This window comes from Dromiciops gliroides, chromosome 3 (assembly GCF_019393635.1).
Source record: "Dromiciops gliroides isolate mDroGli1 chromosome 3, mDroGli1.pri, whole genome shotgun sequence".
Taxonomy (NCBI): domain Eukaryota; kingdom Metazoa; phylum Chordata; class Mammalia; order Microbiotheria; family Microbiotheriidae; genus Dromiciops; species Dromiciops gliroides.
The window spans coordinates 562252764-562273469 of NC_057863.1; the positions used below are offsets into that span (position 1 = coordinate 562252764).

The 20706-nt window shown below is 36.7% G+C and overlaps 1 protein-coding gene across 1 annotated transcript in view; it reads left to right on the plus strand.

The window, feature by feature from the left end:
* Positions 1–20706, plus strand: part of TMEM135 (transmembrane protein 135) — a 315929-nt gene that overhangs the window by 61150 nt on the left and 234073 nt on the right. The window contains 1 exon segment of the mRNA XM_043992377.1: positions 15204–15237. Within this exon segment, the coding sequence (XP_043848312.1) occupies positions 15204–15237 (34 nt within the window).

Below are 20706 nucleotides of genomic sequence, written 5' to 3' on the forward strand. Positions count from 1 at the left end.
TAAAGATCTTTGAATTACTATTGAAGTATTTTGTATTGAAATAAAAAATCAGATTGAACATGTATTGGAATAAAATGTATTAATATTTGAAGTAGCTCTATGAGGAAAGAAAAGAAATGAGCTTAAAAATTGAATATAAAGGAAACCTATGTGGACACTGCTAAGCTTAATCAAACTGAGTTTAAACAAATGTTAAATTGGATAGGCTGTATTTAATCTAGATTATAAATAACTCAGGACTGTTTTTCCTTTAGATCATAGTATTGTGTATGTATTCAGGAAATATTGTATATTCTGTTTCTATTTCTATCTTTTAACTTATATTTGAAATTCTCTGCTCATAAAACCTAATATTTTGAAATATAAAAAAGTTCAGTACCTTCTCTTCCAAAGGGTATTTTGTTTTGCATTTTCAGTCTTTTCCTCATAGTTATTCCAAAAAACCTCCCCCAGCTATTTGTTGTTTGAATTTTGTATTTTTTCCATCTGTTTTAAACTTTATAGGAAGTAATTTGCTTTCCCATTTCTTTATTAAAAAAATCACCTAGTTTATAAAGTTAATAAGTCAATATTAAGTCTTTGGTATATTAGAAATTTTTTTTCTCATGGATTTTCCTTAATATAACATTGCCAAAACAATACCATGTTCAACACCTGATTTTTGTCAGCTGCTTTTGAATGTGACATTACTTAGTGACTGGCAGATTTGAGTGTAACCTGCTTAAGTTAATTTTAATGTTTATTCTCTGACCCCCCCCCCCCCAATACGCCTTAAATTTTTACCTGGGGCTGGATTTGTTAAGAGACTGATTCAGTTTCTTAAACCATATTTGTCTTTGTATCAGTTTCCACTACTTTTCTTTCTGAACTGCTTTCAGTCTCTTTCATCCTAACCTCAGCCCAGTTTGATTACATTTTTCTTCTTTGTTTTGAAGTGCTATTTATACTGAAAACTCTGTTAGAAAGTACACAGTTCTGCCTTGCCTCACGCTGCATAGACCATCCCTGTTCTGCTTTGCTGATTTTTAAAAATGATTGAGTTAGATATGGAAATGTTTTTACATGATTGCTCATGTATAATCTGTATCTGATTGTTTACTTATGTCTGGGGGGGAGGGGAGGGAAGAAGGGATAGAATCTGAAACTCAAAACTTTTAAAGAATGTTAAAAAAACAGTTGTATGTAAATGGGAGGGAGGAATAAAAATAGATATGGAAAATAAAGTGCATTAATGGGTTAAAAAATGATAGTATTATTGGATCTTAAAAGTCCCTCTCAGTGTTAGGGTGAAGGAGTTTTAGTGGAGAATGTGGTATTAAGGTTGCTTGAGAATATAAAAGTCAGGAGGAATGGCCATGACAAATTGTGAAAATTTTGTTTTTAATTAATGAAGTAAATGTTTATGGAGTTGAAGATACTATAAACCTTTTGATTCAGATTTATCTGTTTTGATGTGAAGCTTTAGCTCTGGATCTTTGGAACTTTAGTGGTTGGGGTTTTGGTATATTTCATAACTTTGGGAAAGTTATATAGTAAATAGAATGTTAGTTAACAAAACCCCAAATATGCTATTTGATGCAAATATAGGATGAGAGGTTAAGTATCATATCATGAATTTTCATGCTCACCTTCAATACATTCATAATTAGCTGATACTATAATTGTGAATAAATTGAGGGCAGATAAAATGGATGAGAAATACATAAGTTGTATGAAGTAGACACTTTGATCCTGCACAAGTGATAAAATGCATAAACCTCTTGTATATAACATGAGGCCAACTAATATTGACAGTTATGATTTGTTTTATTCTCTATGTCTAAAACAGCAAGCTTTCATGGAGTAACTTCTTGTGCAGAATGCTGTAGTAGGTATTGTGTGGAGATGAGATGTGTATATATGTGTACAAAAGAAGTAGCAGTTAGAGGATGTGTCCTTGGAGCTTGAAATCTGGGGAAAAACAAGGACCAGAAATTATATAAGTATAATATAGAACACCCTAACTATAAGTTAGAAATAAAATTAGTTCATAAGTGCTTGGGAATGCAGGTAGGATTTTGTCAAGGTTTGATGGGTATGTATTATTACACAGAGGGCAATGGAGAGGCCCAGGCTACAACATATAAGCTACTAAGAATTCTGAAGAAGAATAGGAGTAAAAGACATCATTAGTGGATTGTTGATCGGATGAAAAGATGGCCCGGTCATTCAGTAAGAATGAAGAATAACACGTGAACAGCCAGTGTATTCCATTCATACTCTTTAAATGTTGAGAGAAAGTGAGGGAAGTCCCAAGCATTTTGAGTGGAACCTCCCTAGACTGTGGGAAGACATGGACAAGAATTTCAGGGGACGGGGCAGATATGGATGGGTTTGTAATCTGTATTGTTGGAGGAACGATTACAGATTAATTTAATTTTGAGAGATAGGCGACTGATGATTGGGGTGGAGAGAGAAGGTCATTCCAGGGTTGGGAGTATGGGGTTGAACAGGATAACTGCTAATACCCTTTGTAACTCAAAAATTCTGTGATTCTGGTAGTGGCATGTGAAGTGCCTATAGGTACAAATTAGCAAATGATGTTTGGCTTTTTTTTTGTTTTTTTGGTGAGGCAGGTGGGGTTAAGTTGACTGGCCTAGGGTCACACAGCTAGTAAGTGTTAAGTGTCTGATGCCGATTTGAACTCAGGTCCTCCTGAATCCAGGGCCAGTGCTCTATCCACTGTGCTACCTAGCTGACCCTTTTTTTGTTTTGATTTTTTGGCGGGGCAATGAGGGTTAAGTAACTTGCCCAAGGTCACACAGCTAGTAAGTGTCAAGTGTCTGAGGCTGGATTTGAGCTCAGGTCCTCCTGAATCCAGGGCTGGTGCTTTATCTACTGCACCACTTAGCTGCCCTGTGTTTGGCATTTTGTAACAATATTGACTTGGATTGATAGGTATTACATTTGTTCAGAAGTTAGAGTTGAGGTTTAGGGAGTTTGCTGTTGATGGAGCCCTTGGAATCATAGGCATAGGTATTTATTTAGTCTTCCACTTATAGGCAATTAAGCTTTTGAGGAGAATTAATGTGATGAAATAGTGCTTATTAGGTGGTCATACCTCAGGCATTCCCCTTTATCTTCCTCTCTTCCTTAATTGTTCTATGCCTATTTTCCATCTTTGTGAGTATAAGTACCTCAGTTCTAACCTAGTCAACAACCCTTTGGGACCAGATTTCTTTCCCAATTCAGTCTTCATCCTATCATTGGTTATTCCTTGTCTCAACTTTCTACCCTATTGATTCTGGGTAATGTTTAACTTTAACTTCTTTCTTATTTCTTAAGTGTCATGCTAGAGAAAGTCATGAAAATGCCTTGATTGGGCAAATTTATGCTCTCAAACTTATTTTTTTACCACTGCACAGCAGTCCCTTTATTCATCTATTATAGATTTCATTTTCATTTAACATGGTGGCTTGTACTGAAGCTTTTTGCCACAGGCTTCCAGTTTTACTTCTCTCTACTCCTCCTCACTCTTAGTGGATGATTTCCTATTTTACTAAGAACTTTGAGGTCATTTTAGCTGAATTTCCTGAACCCCTTTCCTCTATTCCTTTAAACCCCTCAATGTGTGCAAACATTTTTCTTTTTGCCCTTCTATCTCAAAAATGACATTCCTCTTTACAAAGTCTAATTTTTCACCTATTACCTACTGTTACATCATAGAACCCCAGAGGCCATCTAGTACAACCCATACCTGAACAAATAGCCCTCTTTAAACATACCTGAAAAGTGTTTGTTCAACTTTTGCTTGAAGATCTCTAGTGAGAAAGAACATCTTGAGGGAATATATTCCACTTTTGAACAATCTTAATTGTTAACCAACATATTCTTTGAAGAACTGGGATCAAGTACTGTCTAAGGCACTTACTAGCTATATGCTCTTGGGCAAGGCACTTAATGTCTTTCAAACTCACTTATAAAATGATGCATTACCTTAAAGGACTCTTCTAGCTCTAAATCTAGAGTCCTTTAATCCTATGACTCCTCTTTGTAGGAGGTTTTTAAATAATTTCCCCTTGCATCTTTTACTTACCAAGAAATTCTGTACACCCCGAAGTCAGCTAAATATGTTTTCTGTGTCTTTGTGAGATGTTCTGTTAATCTCTTTATGACATGTTTTATGCATAATAAAATAGTATTTATATAATACGTTAAGGATCACTGGCCCTGGATTCAGGAGGACCTGAGTTCAAATCCGGCCTCAGACACTTGACACTTACTAGCTGTGTGACCCTGGGCAAGTCACTTAACCCCAATTGCCTCCCCCCCCCAAATATATATATACACACATATAAATATGTTAAGGTTTACAAAGCACTTTATGTAGGTTATCTCATTTAGTATATTTGGAGCCAGGTAGAGTCATTCTTTTTGACATTTAAAAACAATTGTTTTTTAATTCTTAAGATAGCTCTAAAACCTACCTTCAGTAAAGAAAATAAGCAATAACCTTGTAGCACATAAAGACCAAAGAGAAGCAGCTTTTAAGTATTTAGGAAGTAACATGCTTTTTGATCATTGGTTTCATTTTCATTGCTCAAATATGGTACATTTCATTTTTCACTTTGGAAAGTTTTAACTGCTTCTGTTTTTGTTTTTTGGGTTTTTTTGAGTGAATTTCTGCATTAGTATTTTACTGTTGAGTTCCAGTTGTTGCTTGGAAATTAGTGAATGTGAGAGATTAAACGTAACCTAAATATTTATTATAGTACTTTTCTTATTTTAAACTCAATCGTAGAGTTAAAATCTAGGATTGATCAACTTTTGTTGAAGAGAAAAATACTTATCTCTTAGATTAATTATAATAAATTAGCTATTTGTAATTTATATGTTTGATTTAGTTTTGTAGTTATAATTATATGTTTTATAGTGGGGTAAAAAGTTCTTCTCTTTTCTTTTTTCACTTATATGGCCAACCACATACCCATATTGAGAACAATTAAAAGGTATTGTTTAGGGGCAGCTAGGTGGCGCAGTGGATAGAGCACCAGCCCTGGAGTCACGAGTACCCGAGTTCAAATCCGACCTCAGACACTTAACACTTACTAGCTGTGTGACCCTGGGCAAGTCACTTAAGCCCAATTGCCTCACTTTAAAAAAAAAAAAAAGGTATTGTTTAATTTTCTTAGCTAATGTTGCCCATAACTAAAGGCAAAGTTAATTTTTTTTTCTCTGCTGAGAAATTGGTGTATGTTATTTCTTTTTGGACAGAAAATTATGTTACTTTAAGCAATATTACTATTAAGATCTATTAATTAAACAATTAGTTAATTAAATTCTAGGGAGGTTATTTGTTAGAGTTTCTGTTACTTTGTTTTACAAGAAATATTCGCAGTAGTATTTCTTTAAGTGACAGAATTCCTTAATGCAATGCCTATATATTTACTTGCCCCTTTTGTAGGAACACATCCTGCTCATAAAAAGAGGAGTATCTATTAATTCTTATTTCACAGAATCATAGAATTTTAGTGTATTAGAGAAATTCAAATGAAATGTTATCGAAGCATTTTTTAATTGGGAGTAAAAGTGGAACTCAAGTGGAGATAGCAGCTAAGTTGGGATTTAGAGAACAGGCATAAAGTAGGGAAAAATGAGGGAAAGACATTCCAAGTATAGGGAACAGGTTAAGCAATACCACAGAGACAAGAAAGTACAAGATGTATTTCAGGGACACCTAATAGTTCATTTGGGCCAAAGTGTAGCATATGAAAAGAGAAATTAGATTTTTTTTTTGGGTGAGGCAATTGGGGTTAAGTGACTTGCCCAGGGTCACACAGCTAGTAAGTGTTAAATGTCTGAAGCCAGATTTGAACTCAGGTCCTCCTGACTCCAGGGCCAGTGCTCTATCCACTGTGCCACCTAGCTGCCCCTGAAAAGAGAAATTAGAATTAGAGAAGGGGAGCATATTGGGGAGGACTTTGAATGCCAGGAGAGTTTTACTTGGTAGGCAGTGATAATGGTAATAACTCATATTTACATATACTTGACATTTACAGACTGCTATCTTTATTCCCCTTTTGCAGTTGTTGAAATGATGAGAATAAGAGAGGTTAAGTATTTTGCCCATGGTCATAAAGTAAAGAATTGTTGTAGTTTCTTCATTTCATGTACACTGTTATTTCTACCAAATAAGGCTGCCTTTCCAGTAGGAAATTTCTAAAGATTTTAGAGCACAGAATCTGTGTATTACTTCAGTTAATGAGGCAAGGGATAAAGGTTAAATTGGAAGGGGAAGAGGAATAAAGGTGAGAAGATTTCTAAGGAAATAATTATAGTGATCCAGTTGGATGATAAGGACCTAGGTATGGGATAAGGTAGTAGGAAGACAGGAAGGGACAAATGTGAGAGAGACTGCCAAAGTGAAATCAACAGACTGACAGATGTAAAGAAGTATGTTGATTGGGGTTTGAAAAATTTCCTATGGCACTTTTGATCTACAAGGAAATTCCATGTACTCCAAACTCAATCAATTAATGCTAATTAAAATGTTAGGGCAGACAGCAGGTTTCTGTTTCATGTAATTTGAAACTTGCTTTCAGGTTATTAGATTTATTAGTCAATTGAATTAATCAAGCCTGTGCAGTTAGTATTTATTAATTGCTAGCATTTATGTAGTGCTTTAAGATTTGCAAAGTGCTTTACAAATAATTTCATTTGACCCCGTACACTAATCTTGGGAGCTAGGTGCTATTGTTAGCCTTATTTTAGAGATGAGGAAACTTAGGCAGATACAGGTTAAGTGACTTGCTCTTGGCTCACACAGTAACTGTCTGAGGTAGGATTTGAACTCAGCTTTTCCTGACTCCAGGTCCAGTGCTCTATCCACTGTGCCACTAAGTGCTGGAAATACAAAGAAAGGCAAAAGACAGTCCCTGCTCTCAAGAAACTCACAGTCTAATTGGGGGAGATAACGTGCAGACAACTATACCAATGAGCTATATATAGCACCAATCTCCTGCCTTTGAGGTAAGTGGAGAAAACAGTGTACCATTCCATTGGGTCCCCATCCTTCCACTGGAAGAGGAAAAGCATCTTTTCATTCCACATGAGTCTCCTTCCTTTTCAGTAAGAGAAGTAAATGTCATTCCATCCTGTTGTGCCCGGTCTCCTGCCTGGTCTTCTGGAGGAAGAGCAGAAACACTATGCCACTGAGCCAGGTCTTGTGCTTGATCTCCTGCCTTCTGTGGGAAGAGGAGAAGCACCATTCCACAGAACACCAGATTCCTTCCTTCTAGGGAAGAGAAGGGCCATCAAGTGTCCAGCCTGGTTTCCTGTCTTGGGGAAAAGAGAGTAATGCCATTTCTTCATCTTCCAGCACTAGTTTGCTTCCTTTGACTGCTTCAGCCAGAGAACGCTATCCTGAGGCCAAACCCCTAGGACAAAAAAACCCCTGCCTGAACTGTTGCTCAATAGTTAACAAACTCCCCCCTGTTCATACTCTTCCCATCTCAGGGATTCTGAATCCCGAGCTGTCATTATTCAAACTCTGTTCTCTGTCCCTCACTGCCTGATCCCTTATTATCATTCTCCTCTACCCAACCTCCCACAATTTCCCATTCCATAAGAAAACAAAACCCCACAAACTGTTGCTTACAAAAAACATATTTTGAAAACAAGACATAAAATAAAAATGAGGATCTGGAAAAAAAAATTCTATCACAATTTCCCATTCTAAAGCTACCCATTCCTTTCCCTGTGTTCTGTGGAATGCTTGCATAGGTAACAAGCTTGCTTTTATCTTTAGTACTTTCTTTTCTTACTCTTTCCATTTTTGGCCCTCCCTGAGACCTTTCTCTCCTTGATGAAAAAGCCTCCCAAATCTCCCTTTCTAGCAGGGTTGCCTTTTCTCTCATCTCTGCCTTTATTGTCAGTTTTTTATCTTCAATATTTTCCTGTTTAATGACTTCTTACAAACATGCCTATGTCTCCCCATCCTCTAAAAACTCTCACTTGATCCATCCATTCCTTCTCGCTATTTGTTCCGTACATCTCCTATATTTTGTGCTCTAAACTCCTTGAGGAAGCTGTTTACACTAGGTATTTCCACTTTCTTTCCTCTTACTGTCATCTTAACTCTCTTTGGTCTAGTTTCTGGCCTTATCATTCAACAGAAACTGTTCTCTCCGAAGTTACCAACAATCTAATGATTGAGAAATCTAAAGGTCTTTTCTCCTTCTTGACCACTCTGTAGCTTTCTTCCTAACTTTGCTTTTATTGTAGAGGGTATAACATCTTCCTAGTCCCCCAGGCTTGCCATGTAGGTGTCATCATTCCCCATTCTCTCTCACTCCCCCCATATCCAATTGGTTTCTAAGATGTCGATTTTATCTTCTTTAACAGCTACCGTTTTTTAGATGTTCTTCTCAAATTTATACTCTCAAGGAAACTCTCCACAAAAAAGCAGAGATGGGGGATGATAGCTAGCAGGTATGGATGGATCAAAGGAAGGTTTTTTGAGGACAGGGCAGACATGGGCATGTTTGTATGCACTAGCAGACTTAAATCTCCTCCATCATGTCACAGAAAAGTCTATCCTGGAAGATCATTTCAGCTCCAGTGTTCGCATCTCAGAAGTACCCTAAATCCTTGCAGCCCCTCCCTCTGATTGTATGACTCCTTTTAGTGCCAGGTTAGACATTTCTTCATTTCTCACCTGGCTCCAATGTGGACTTGTAAGTATGATAGTGTCCTTCCTCTCTCCATCCTCCTTTTAATTTCCTTTTATGTGTTGTTTCTTTTGTGTGTTGTTTTTACCCATTAGAATGTAAGTTCCTTCAGGATAGGGAACTGTTTTTCTTTTTGTTTATATTTATACTCCAAGCCTTTAGCACAGTGCCTGGCACATAGTAGATAAGCATTTAATAAATGCCTTTTGGCTAACTGTTGACTGATAGTAGGAAAATAGCCAGTAGACAAGGAGAGATTGAAAATAAGTGAGAAAATGAGGATGATAAAGTTAGAGAAAACAGGATCTAATGGAAATTGCTTTTCTGTGTAGTGGAATTTGCCTTGGCAAGGAGAAATGCTGCCTCATTACGTGTGACGGGAAAAGGCAGAGATTGTAGCAAAATGCATCTAGGAGATATGAGTTGAGGAAGAGAGAAGAGGAAGCTCTTGGAAAATGACCACAATTTTTTCAGTGAAATATGAGTCAGTGTTTTCAGCTGAGGGGGCTCGGGAAGGGAAGCCATGGGAAGTTTAAAAAGGGATGAAAAGATTTGAAAGAGATGTTTTAGAAATTGTGAAAATGAGTCATTTAGGGAGGTATAAAAGCATTGCCAATTGAGGTAATGTAACAAATTTGTAGTGGATGCAGTCAGCACAGTTTTGGGATTTTCTCCTGCTTTGTTTGGCAGCACATGAGCAAAGACAGTAGCTGGCCAGAGTAATCGAGGGCTGAGGCTTTTCCAGGCAAGATCTGCAGTAGGATAAGGGAGGTCTAAGAGATTAAAGGGCAGAGGACAGTGTAGAGTTGAATTGATTCATTTAAGTGTCCAAGATGGGGAAGGGAAGATAGTGTAGCCACTGTGTAGGTGATGGCCTGGGAAAGAAATAATGAATTGACATTGGCAAATAATATTGTGAATGAAGAACAAGGGTTGGGGTTGCAAGGCAGGTAGAGTAACAGCAGATTACGGTTAGAATAAGGGAATTCAGAGTTCATGAACATGGAAGTGGTACATTTATGGAATATGAAAACATAAAGAGTTTGTCCATCATTGTGTGTGACTGGCTGAGAGGTGGTGGTAGAGTAGGACATTATAAATGAAGTTGGAATTCAGGGAATTGGGAGTTAAGGGGTCTTTGAGGGAGCATCAGTATGTATGTTGAATTCCCCTAGAATCAAAGTAAGAGTTGAGGAGAGAAAGACTATGAGTTAGGCACTGAACTTGTTGAGGAAATAAAAGGAGTGTATTGGAGGCCTGAAGGCAACAGCTTCCAGAATTTTGATTGAGTGGTAGATACTTCAAAGGAGGAAAGGTTATTGATTCATAGAGGAGGAGGGAAAGCCTAGAAGTGGCAGTGGGAAGTAAAGAATATCCTGCTTGACCAGGGAGGAGGGAGTGAGTGAAAGTACAGTCAATGAAGAGGGTGATCAGTGAGTCTGTGTCATCAGGAGGGAGCCAGGTCTTAGTGAGAGACAGAAGATATGATTAGTGGGAAAGGAAAAGATTTATGAAGAGAGTGAATGGTACATATAGAGTAAGTATTCCAGAAAGCACAATAAGGGATGGATAGCTTTAGAGTGGGACATTGTTCCTTAACCTCTCTAGCTATTAGTTTCCTTCCTTATAAAATCATGTTGGACTAGATTATTTTTGAAATTGCATTTTTTATAAAACAATGTTCTATTAACATACTTTTATGAAGAGCCAGTGTGGAATTATATAATAATTTCTTGCATTAGGATGCAGAGGCCCTGAGTTTGGATCCTAACTATGTGGTCTCTCTAGACCTTAATTTCCTCATCTGTAAACTGAGGGATTGGACTAGGTGATGATGTTTCCTTCCAACTCTACACAGGTCATAAGCAGAAAAACTGGGATTCAGGTTCCATGCTCCTTTCCTTTGTACTCTACTCCTTTTTTTTTTTTTTGGCGGGGCAATGGGGGTTAAGTGACTTGCCTAAGGTCACACAGCTAGTAAGTGCCAAGTGTCTGAGGCTGGATTTGAACTCAGGTACTCCTGAATCCAGGGCCAGTGCTTTATCCACTGCACCACCTAGCTTCCCCATACCACACTCTTAACCATGCTACTTGACCATGCTACTCCCATAATCAGAAGTTTGGAAACAACACTCTAGGCTTCATCTGTCTAGGATAAACTATATTAAGAATATCATCTCTCATTCCCCAATTGGTAAATGGTCAAAGGATAGGAATAGGCAGTTTTTCAATGAAGACATCAAAACTATATGTAGTTATATGGAAAAATGCTCTAAATCATTACTGATTAGAGAGTAAAGTAAATTACCTCAAATACCTTTAAGATAATAATTTTAGATCTATCAGATTGGCTAAAATGATAGATGCCCTTCAATTGGGTTGTGAGATATGATTGTGATGGAATACTACTGTGATATAAGAAATGATGAGCTGGTTGATTTTAGAAAAACATGGAAAGAATTGGGCCCATGAAGAAAGATGTTATCTACCACCAGAGAAAGAACTGACAAATAGAAGAATGTATTGTATGGCCATACATATGTGTACATGTGTATCTATATGTATATCTATGTACTGTCTATATATGTATATGTATATTTTAAATATCACAGTTTGTGACCACGAAGGGACCTTTACAGACCCTCCCACCCTCCCTAGTTTGGCCACAAGCCCAGCTAATTTAGTGACTTTCCCTTACCTCCCCCCACTGACTTCCTCATTTGCCTAATCTCCCTTGCTTTAACCTCTAAAAGCCTTGCTTTAAAGAGAAAAGCCAGGCCCAGTTTAAAGGCAAACATGCTTTGAAATTCTGCCATCCCTTTGTGATCGCCAAACTGTGATATTTAAAAATCTATATTGTGTGATCGCCTTAAATTAGAAGCTTTAGCAACCAGTCTTTGGGCATTAAAACATTTATTAAAGCATACAGTATTAACCAATTGGAGTTCAGAAAGTTAAGAAAAAAGCCTATCTCACATAGAGTTCCAGCCTGTTTGGGTTCTTCCTCAAGTCCGCCTCCAGGAGCCTGCTTTAATCAGGAACTCTACAGCAAGCTGATTGTGGAAGCTTTTTATAGGTCTGGAACAGAGGCAGTCCTTACACACTGCTTCAAACTGATTGGTTGGCATCATCCAAATCCATTGTTTTTGAAGTGGTTCTCAAGTATTTCACAGTCTAGCGTCTGAGAACAATATCTTTTTTTTTTTTTTTTTTTTTGCGGGCAATGGGGGTTAAGTGACTTGCCCAGGGTCACACAGCTAGAGTACGTGTTAAGGTGTCCTGAGGCTGATTTGAACTCGGGTACTCCTGACTCAGGGCCAGCACTTTAACCACTGCACCATCTAGCTGCCCCCCAGAACAATATCTTCTTAAGGGATAGCCAGGTGTGATTATAGTCCAATTAACTTGAAGTAGGCTAATCAGCAGTCAATCACTCTCACTTGATTCAGTCAGTCTAGATTAATCTCTAGGTGGTCTTGAGTATCTGAGATATCCCATTATTTCATCCCATTATACACACACACACACACACACACACACACACACACACACACACACACACACACACACACACACATATATATTCTTGTTTAATTGTAGCCTCTAGGGAGAGAGAAAAAAAAAAGTGCACAGCACAGAACAAAAGAAAACTTAGAAGGAAGCACAGAAAAGTTGGGTTGCTTTGAAAGCAATGTAGTATTTATTACATGGGTTTTCAAAAAAAAAATAAACAGTTTGAAATGGAATTTATTGTTTTATTTTGAATCCTCTCCTTATGTTCTGCTGTGTACATAAAAGTTTTCTTTTCTTAAATTTTCTTGTTTTGTTTTTTAAGTTTAAAACAAATTAAAAAATGAGAAAATATAAACTCCTTATCCTAAGGTGCTGTGTTTCTATTAATGCAGCCTGAGAGAATTATTAGCTTTATTGGCCACTGTATTGCACTGTTGATACTGAGCTTACAGTCCACTAAATCCCCAAATCATTTTCAAAACTGTTGTCTAACCATGCATACCCCATTTTGGGTTCGTTTTCTGATCCCCTTGTCAGTGATCTCTCCTCAACCATTGACGCAATATGCTGGTGATGGGCATGTAAACACGATAACTCTGGAATAAGAAATACCTCATAGACTAGGGCTTTCCTAAACTTTTTCCACTCATGACCTCTTTTCCCTAGAGAAATTTTAATGTGACCCCAGGTAATAGCAATATAAAATAGGTATAGAAATCAAACATTTATTGCCACATTTTCTTGACCCCCACACTCAGTTATTTGACCTCATATGGAGTTTAAGAAGTTTTTGTTACACACAGTTTTAAGAAGTTTTGTCCTACAACCACTCATCCCACTTCTGTACATCATCCAGGGGCTCAGCCCTTTGTGGAGAAGGGGCTTACCATCCCTATCAGCTACCAGTTGCTACCCCCCCCCCCCAGCAGGCAAGCCAGTATAGCCCAAACAGCAAGTTACCCTGAGGGAGAGGTAGGAGAACTATGCAAGGTCTGTAAAAGTACCAGGGCAAGGGAAGGGGGGGGTGAGGAAGGGAATAAGCATTTATATAGGGCCTACTTAGTGCCACCTCCAGTTATCATGATATATATCTTGACACTGGACCCAGATGCCTCCGGAGGAGAGAGTGAGGCTGGTGACTTTGCACAGCCCTGCCTCCTTTAAATCTAATTCATGTATACGTCAAGATATCACCCTTATGATGTCATTGGTCCTCTTTGAGAATGAAGGATGAAGAGATAAACACCTACTTTGTGCTAGACACTGTGCTCAGTGCTTTACAACTATTACCTTATTTGATTTTCCCAACAACACTGCAAGGTAGGTTCTGTTATTATCCCCACTTTACAATTGAGGAACCTGAAGCAAAGAGGTTAAGTAACTTATTTAGGGTTACACAGTGTCTGAGGTAAAATCTGAACTCGTCTTTTTTTTTTTTTTTTAAACTCATGTCATTTTGACTTCTGGCGTGGCTCTCTATCCATATAGCTCCTTAGGTGCTTTACCACCATCATCTGGATTACCATTGCCCTCAGACCTGGATGGCAACATTCTCTTTCTACCTTAATCTCCTCATCTGTAAAATGGGAATAATAATAGCATCTACCACCCATGGTTATTGCAAAGATCAAATGAAATACATTGTATTTGTAAAGTCCTTTGGGACTTTAATATTAATTCTAACTGAGATTATTGTTGTTGCTTTCTTGGTTCTACTTTACTTTGCATTTGTTCATTTAAGTCATCTTGTTTCTCCGAGTTAATCATGCATTGTTTCTTACTAGTAATAATAAAATATTCATTATATTCATATACCGCAGTTTATTTATTCACCCCCTAGTTTATGGACTTCTACATTGTTTCTAATTAATTGCCATTCCAGAAAGTACTACTATAAATAAAAAATTTTGGCATAATGTAAGGTTTGGTGTTTTGTTTTGTTTTTTGATCATTGGTCTACTTGGAGTTTATGCATAAGACCTTTTAGTCACTTTCTTTGCATAATTCCAAACTGCTTTCCATAATGGTTGCTCTAATTCATAGCCTTTTCACCAGTATATTAGTGTAGCCATTGGTGGTTAAAATTGAAAAATGGTGACTTTAATTAAATTCCTATTAATTATTTATAGAATTTCTCAAATTCAGAAATAACCAATATAGGTATTTCAATACTTAATAATGTATATGCATACATACATATATATATGTATAAAAATAAGGTTTTGCTTTAGCCTTTTACCTTCGTTACTTTTATTTGGGCCAAGAAATTTCTTTGAAGGGTTTATAACATTACTCTTGCATATTCACAGAGCTTTCCCTTCACCTAGGACATTTATTATATTTCTATCTACTGAGTGATCATGAAACTTCAGTGAATTGTGTTTAACCTATGTACTTGTGATATTTACTCAGTTACTGAGTTTTTACTTGAATGTGAAAATTAAAATGATTGAATGAATGTTTAATCTAGGGTCTCTCTGTATAATAGATTTATATGTTTAGCATATCAGTGTAAATAAATAAAAGCATTCCTTTTATTTTTGAATCTATTTACATACTGATTAAGTTGTATTAACTGAATTTTTGGACAAGGAATAAATTATTTGACTTTTTTCTCAAACTTTGAAATCTGCAGCATAAAAATACACCAAGAATAAATTTGATGCTATACTCTATAGCATTTTAATTAGTATGATTGATTGCTTAAGTACTTCTCAATAGTAAAAGTTCTTTTTAGTTAATTTTTCAGAATTCATATGAATGACTGCTAAACACAATTTACTCAAAAATCCTTTTAATCTAACTGTAAGAGTTCCAAAATCAGCAATAACAATTTAACTCTTTTGGCAGTCAAGAATATTTATTCAAGCACCTGTTATTAATCTTGACATAATTTTCCACTACATTGTATTAATGTATATTAATGTGAAGTCAGATTGATACTGAATCTTACTCTCCCTCTCCTTTTTTTTATACTTACAGGAGAGGTCTGCTAACAATTTATATGGCCAACTTGGTAAGTAATCTTTTTATTAAGGCTGATGCAAGTGATCTGTTTTTTAAAATCCACCTTAATTGGTTAAAAAGCCCCACCTAAGTCTTAAAACATTTTCCATTTTTGCTTCCAGTTATTTTGCTTTAAATAATAATCCTTGAAAAACCCTCTGGATTTACTATTTAATTTGTTTCTGTTCCATATAGACTATTTGATTTTTCTAGACTTGATGGAGAGGGCTGAGCTTGTTTGATGGATTTATTTTATACCCCCAAACACTTATACTTTGGCAATTATATACTGAGCACATTTTAATAACTACAGCCTGTTGGGAGTCCAAATTGAAGAACTTTTCATTAAATTGAAATTCTGTAGTTTTATCTGGCCTAGTTTATATTGTCAGTCTAATACACTGAAAAATACTAGCCAAAGATAAATTTTTGTATTGAAAAACTTTTAAGGGTATTTTTTACAATACTTATCTAAATTCTAAAACTAAGTAAATCACTGCTAAGACAAGTTAAGCAATAATATATTGACCATTGGCTGGGTACTATTACCTAATGTGTGTGTATGTATGTATGTAAGTATACACACACACACACGTATACACACACACATATATATGTATATATACACATACACACATTTTTTTACAGGGCAGTGAGGGTTAAGTGACTTGCCTAAGGTCACACAGCTAGTAAGTGCCAAATGTCTGAGGCTGGATTTGAACTCAGGTCTTCTTGAATCCAGGGCTGGTGCTTCATCCACTGAGCCACCTAGCTGCCCCCCACCTAATATATATTTAAGAATTTTGTTTAATTGGATACTATAGTGAGAGAGCAAAGTATAAACAGTTTTTTAAAAAGGACTTCAGAAAATATGCTAACATTATGGTCAAACAGTTGAAGAAAATATGAAGTAGATAATGTTGCTTAGAATTTTCATACGTCTCTGAAATCAGCCAGACTATTGAAAGTATTTTATGGGGGGCAGCTAGGTGGCACAGTGGATAAAGCACCGGCCCCGGATTCAGGAAGACCTGAGTTCAAATGCGACCTCAGGCACTTGACACTTACTAGCTGTGTGACCCTGGACAAGTCATTGCCCTGGTGCATTTCTTCCCCCCTCCACCCCCCCCCCCAAAAAAAAAAAAAGAAAGAAAGAAAGTACTTTATGAATCAGGAGTAAGATCATAAGAAGAATGGTTATTGAACATGTATGCTAGAATTTGGAGCTGATTTTATTAGTTAATACTTGAATATTCTACACAAGAGATTATCATAGTCACCAGTCCTGGAGATCACACCTACAATGCTTTCCTCAGATAGTTTGGATTATATATATTGTAATCAAAATTCATTTCTAAAATGGTGAGTAGTGTCTTTATATTTTATTTCATATAGTCTCAAAACCATGGTGGATAGTGAAGTTTCTTAATAATAATAATGATGATGATAATAATGTAGGTTTACATAATATGTGAAGTACTTGTGGGCGTTATCTCATTTGATCTTTACAACCCTGTGAAATAGTCAGGGGGAAAGTATTATTTGAAGAAACTGAACCCCATCAAAGGGAAATGATTAATCCAAAGTCAAACAGCTAGCTAGTAAGTAGAGAGATACAGAAAAATACTTCTTTTGTCAGAGATATTTTATCAGAGTTGTAAATGAGTAACAATAATCTTAGGCAGTTATTGCTTATAGATTACAGTGGAAAAAACTTAGAAATGAGTGAAAAAAACTAATGGGAAATTTGAGGGAGATGTTTCACTATATAGTAAAATATAAAGTGACCTCTTTCTGATTTAGAATTATCTGTTAGCTCTTAATAGTTTAAGTAGGATGAATCACTTATGGTCACAAAAATCACAAGTAGTTGCTGGAATTAGAATTGTAGAATAAAGTGTGGGAATATTCTATTTCAGTTCTTTCATTTGACATGAGGAAACATAGCTCGAGAGGTTAAATGATTTTAATCAGTGACTTGAAACTTAAATGACCTGCCCCTTTCATTGCTTTGTCCAGCATAGGATAGTGAAAGAAATTTGAAATCAGAATTGAACTATTCCTAGAAAACCTAGAAGCATATATTAGTGTTAAGATAAATTTTTCATTATTAGTACTATAATGGCTCAATGACTGTTGGATAGGCAGTTGAAGGTGTCCAGAACCTTGAGACTAGAGAAAGTTGATTTAAAAAAACCCAAAAAACCAAAAACAAACGTCATGCAGTCCAGAAGGGACCCTGTAGTAGAAGCAACAGGGAAATCTTGACAAATGCTTGGAATATCTGAAAAGTGTGGCAGCAAGCATTAGTTGGAAGTCTCAATGGGCATCTTAACTGAGGTAGCAGAGGTAACAGTGGGTAGCAGGGGAGTTTCCTGGCAGGCATGTGGGGTATGTTGTCAAGGTGGTTGCCAAGCAGGTACCTCTGGTTCAGGTATGCAGATAGTCAGTGTTTCTTGGTCTACTAGCCAGTAATGTGGCCCTGAATATGCAGGCTGTCACACAGAGGAGTTCTCTGGCCTTTGGCCAGATGGTAATTTCAAGAGGTGGCCCTCTGGTTCCAGAGGACTTGAGACATTAGGCAGGGACATGGAAGAGGAACCCATTCATGATGGAGAGTGGGGGGGTGAGGGTAAAATAAGGTCAGGATTCCAGTATTGGAGACAAGTTGGGGGATGAGTTCCAACTGCATAATATAGGGAATTGATTTATAAAAAAATATTAAGGATACTACTTCTAGAAGTATCTTGTGGCTGAACCATATTCGACTAATGAATATGTGGATCCTGTCTGTTTTCTTGGCACCGGAGTTGATTGTTGGAAATATGTGGGGTCAGGGAACCAGACTGAAGATTGGTAGTTTGAAGGCTTCATACTCATGAGTATGAGTTAGGTATATTGATATATTCTTTAAATGAGACGTGTAACGATAGATACTATCTCAAGATGAAACCATGGGATAGATTGAGCTGAAGATCTGAAGATTCTGAAGATTCTGAAGATCATTTTACAGATATTTGAGAAAGCTATGAAATTTACTTTGTGTTTGTTTTCTTTAAAATATCTCCATAACTGCTAATACTTTGATATTAAGCTGCTGTAATAAACTTAGAGTTTTAAAAAAAGATATAATATGGCAATATATTTTATAGGAAGACACATTATAATTTAGAAAGCTATAAGTAGATTTAAAAAGGAGAGGATTCAGGAATTTACCTTGTATTATACTTAAATATAGGTAAAGCACTATTGAAAAGATTACATTTTATTTATTTGTTTTTAAATGGAGCTTCATGATCATGATCTGGATCTCACCTAAACCATTTGCCTGTAATTGGACCATATTTACCAAGGGGCGTACCATGCTTTGCGATAGCTCTGTTCTGACTACAGGAAATTAAGTGAGATAAAATTCTCTATTAGCTGAATTATCAAGCTAAAGTTACAACCTGATGGTAAATGTCATTCAGTTTGTTAATTAGTAAACATTTATTGAATACCTCTTATGTGTCAGGCACTGTGGGATTTAAAGAAAGGCAAAAACCAGTTTCTGCCCTTGAGCTCATATTCTCATGGAGAAAAAATACAGACATCTATGCACAAACAAGTTATATGGAGGATTAAAAAGAAATAATCAACAGAGGGAAGGCACTAGAATTAAAAGAGATTAGGAAAGACTTCCAATAGAAGATAGAATTTAAACTGGGCCTTGAAGAAATCCAGGGAAACCAAGAGTCAGATTAGGAGAGAGAGCCTTCCAGGCATGGGGACAAACATTCAAAATGCCCCGATTAGAGAGATGGAATGTATTGTGTGAGGAAGAGCAAGGAGATGGTGTCACTGGGTTAAAATGTACATGGAGAAGGGTGAGTTTAAGAAAACCAGAAAGATGAGTGTTTGAATGCCAAACAGAAGATTTTGCATTTAATCCTGAAAAAGGGAGCCAACAGTTTATTGAATAAGTTGGATCAGCACTTTAGCAAAGTTACTTTTGTGGGTTTGAGGAAAACGATGGCTAAGGGGGGAAAAGCTTTGGCAGGCAAGAGCCAACCAACAGGCTATTGCAGTTGGTCCCCGGCACAGGGAGGTAAGAGCCTGTACCAGGGTTGGTGGCAGTATCAGAGGAGGGTGTGTATGGGGGTATTTGGAAGTTATTCAAAAAGTAAAATTGACAGGCCTTGTGCAATAACTTGGATATGGGGGGGGAAGGGACTAGTAAAGCCATTGAAGAACAATGTAGGTTTCAAGCCTGGAGGATCTAGTGAGAAGGAGGATGCCTTTGGCAGTATTAGGACAGTTTGGAAGTAGGGAGGGGTTAGAGGGAAAAGATAATGGGTTCAGTTTCGGACATATTGAGTTTAAGCTCTTTAAATTACATCCAGTTCGAGATGTCTAATAGGTAGTTGGAGATACTGAAAGGTTAGGACTTGATAAGTAGTTCTGAGAATCATAAACATAAAGATGATAATTAAATCTGTGGGAGCCAATGACATCACCAAATGAAATAGTATAAAAGGAAAGGAGAAGATGGCTAAGGATAGAGCCTTGTGGGACACATATGTGGGATAATCTGAATGGAGAAGTCAGCAAAGGAAATTGAGGAGGGGTCAGATAGGTAGGAAGAGAGCCAGGAGAGGGTGGTGTCCCAAAAACTGAAAAGAGAGTATCAAGGAGTAGAGGGTGATCAACAGTATCAAAGGTGGCAGAGAGGTCAAGAAGGATGAGAATTGAGGAAAGACAGCTGGATTTGGCAATTAAGAAATTTTTATTGGTAATTTTTGAGAGAGTAGTTTCCATTGGACAATGAGTTCAGAACCCAGACTGTAGAGAGTCAAGGAGAGGAAGTAGAGGCACCTTTTTGTAGCCACAAAAGGCTGGAGGGATATGAAACAAGTTAGTGGGGATGGAAGGATCAGATGAGGTTTTTTTTTTTTCTGGATGAGGAAGCCTTTGGCATATTTATAGGCAGTAGGGAAGGAGCCAGTGGACAGGGAGAGATTTAGGATAGGTTAGAAAATAGTCTGTTGGAGGAGACAGGGTGGAATGCAATCATTTGAGATAATAGGCAATATGATATATAAAGAATCCTTGACCTGGAGTCAGGAGAGACTTGTGTTTGACATATGCTAGTTATATGATCATGTACAAGTTACTTAACTTTATCTGTAAAAAGGAATGATAATATAGGCAGTATCTTCCTTATAGTATTATTGTGGTGGTTAAATGAAGTAATGGACAAAGTGCTTTGTATGCCCTGGAGCAGTACAAATTTCAGCTTTAATAAATTAATCTTTATTTTTTGAAAAGTTTTTGATATTAGTAAAAAACATTCTTAAAAAGTAGTGTTCAACTTTTCTTGGAGCTGTTTTGATTGGCTACTAAAAAATTTACTGTATTTTTGTTTTACTATTACTTTTGTTTTTAAATTACCTGTATTAGTAACCTTGCCATTTAATATCTGCTGAAATATATTCAGTTT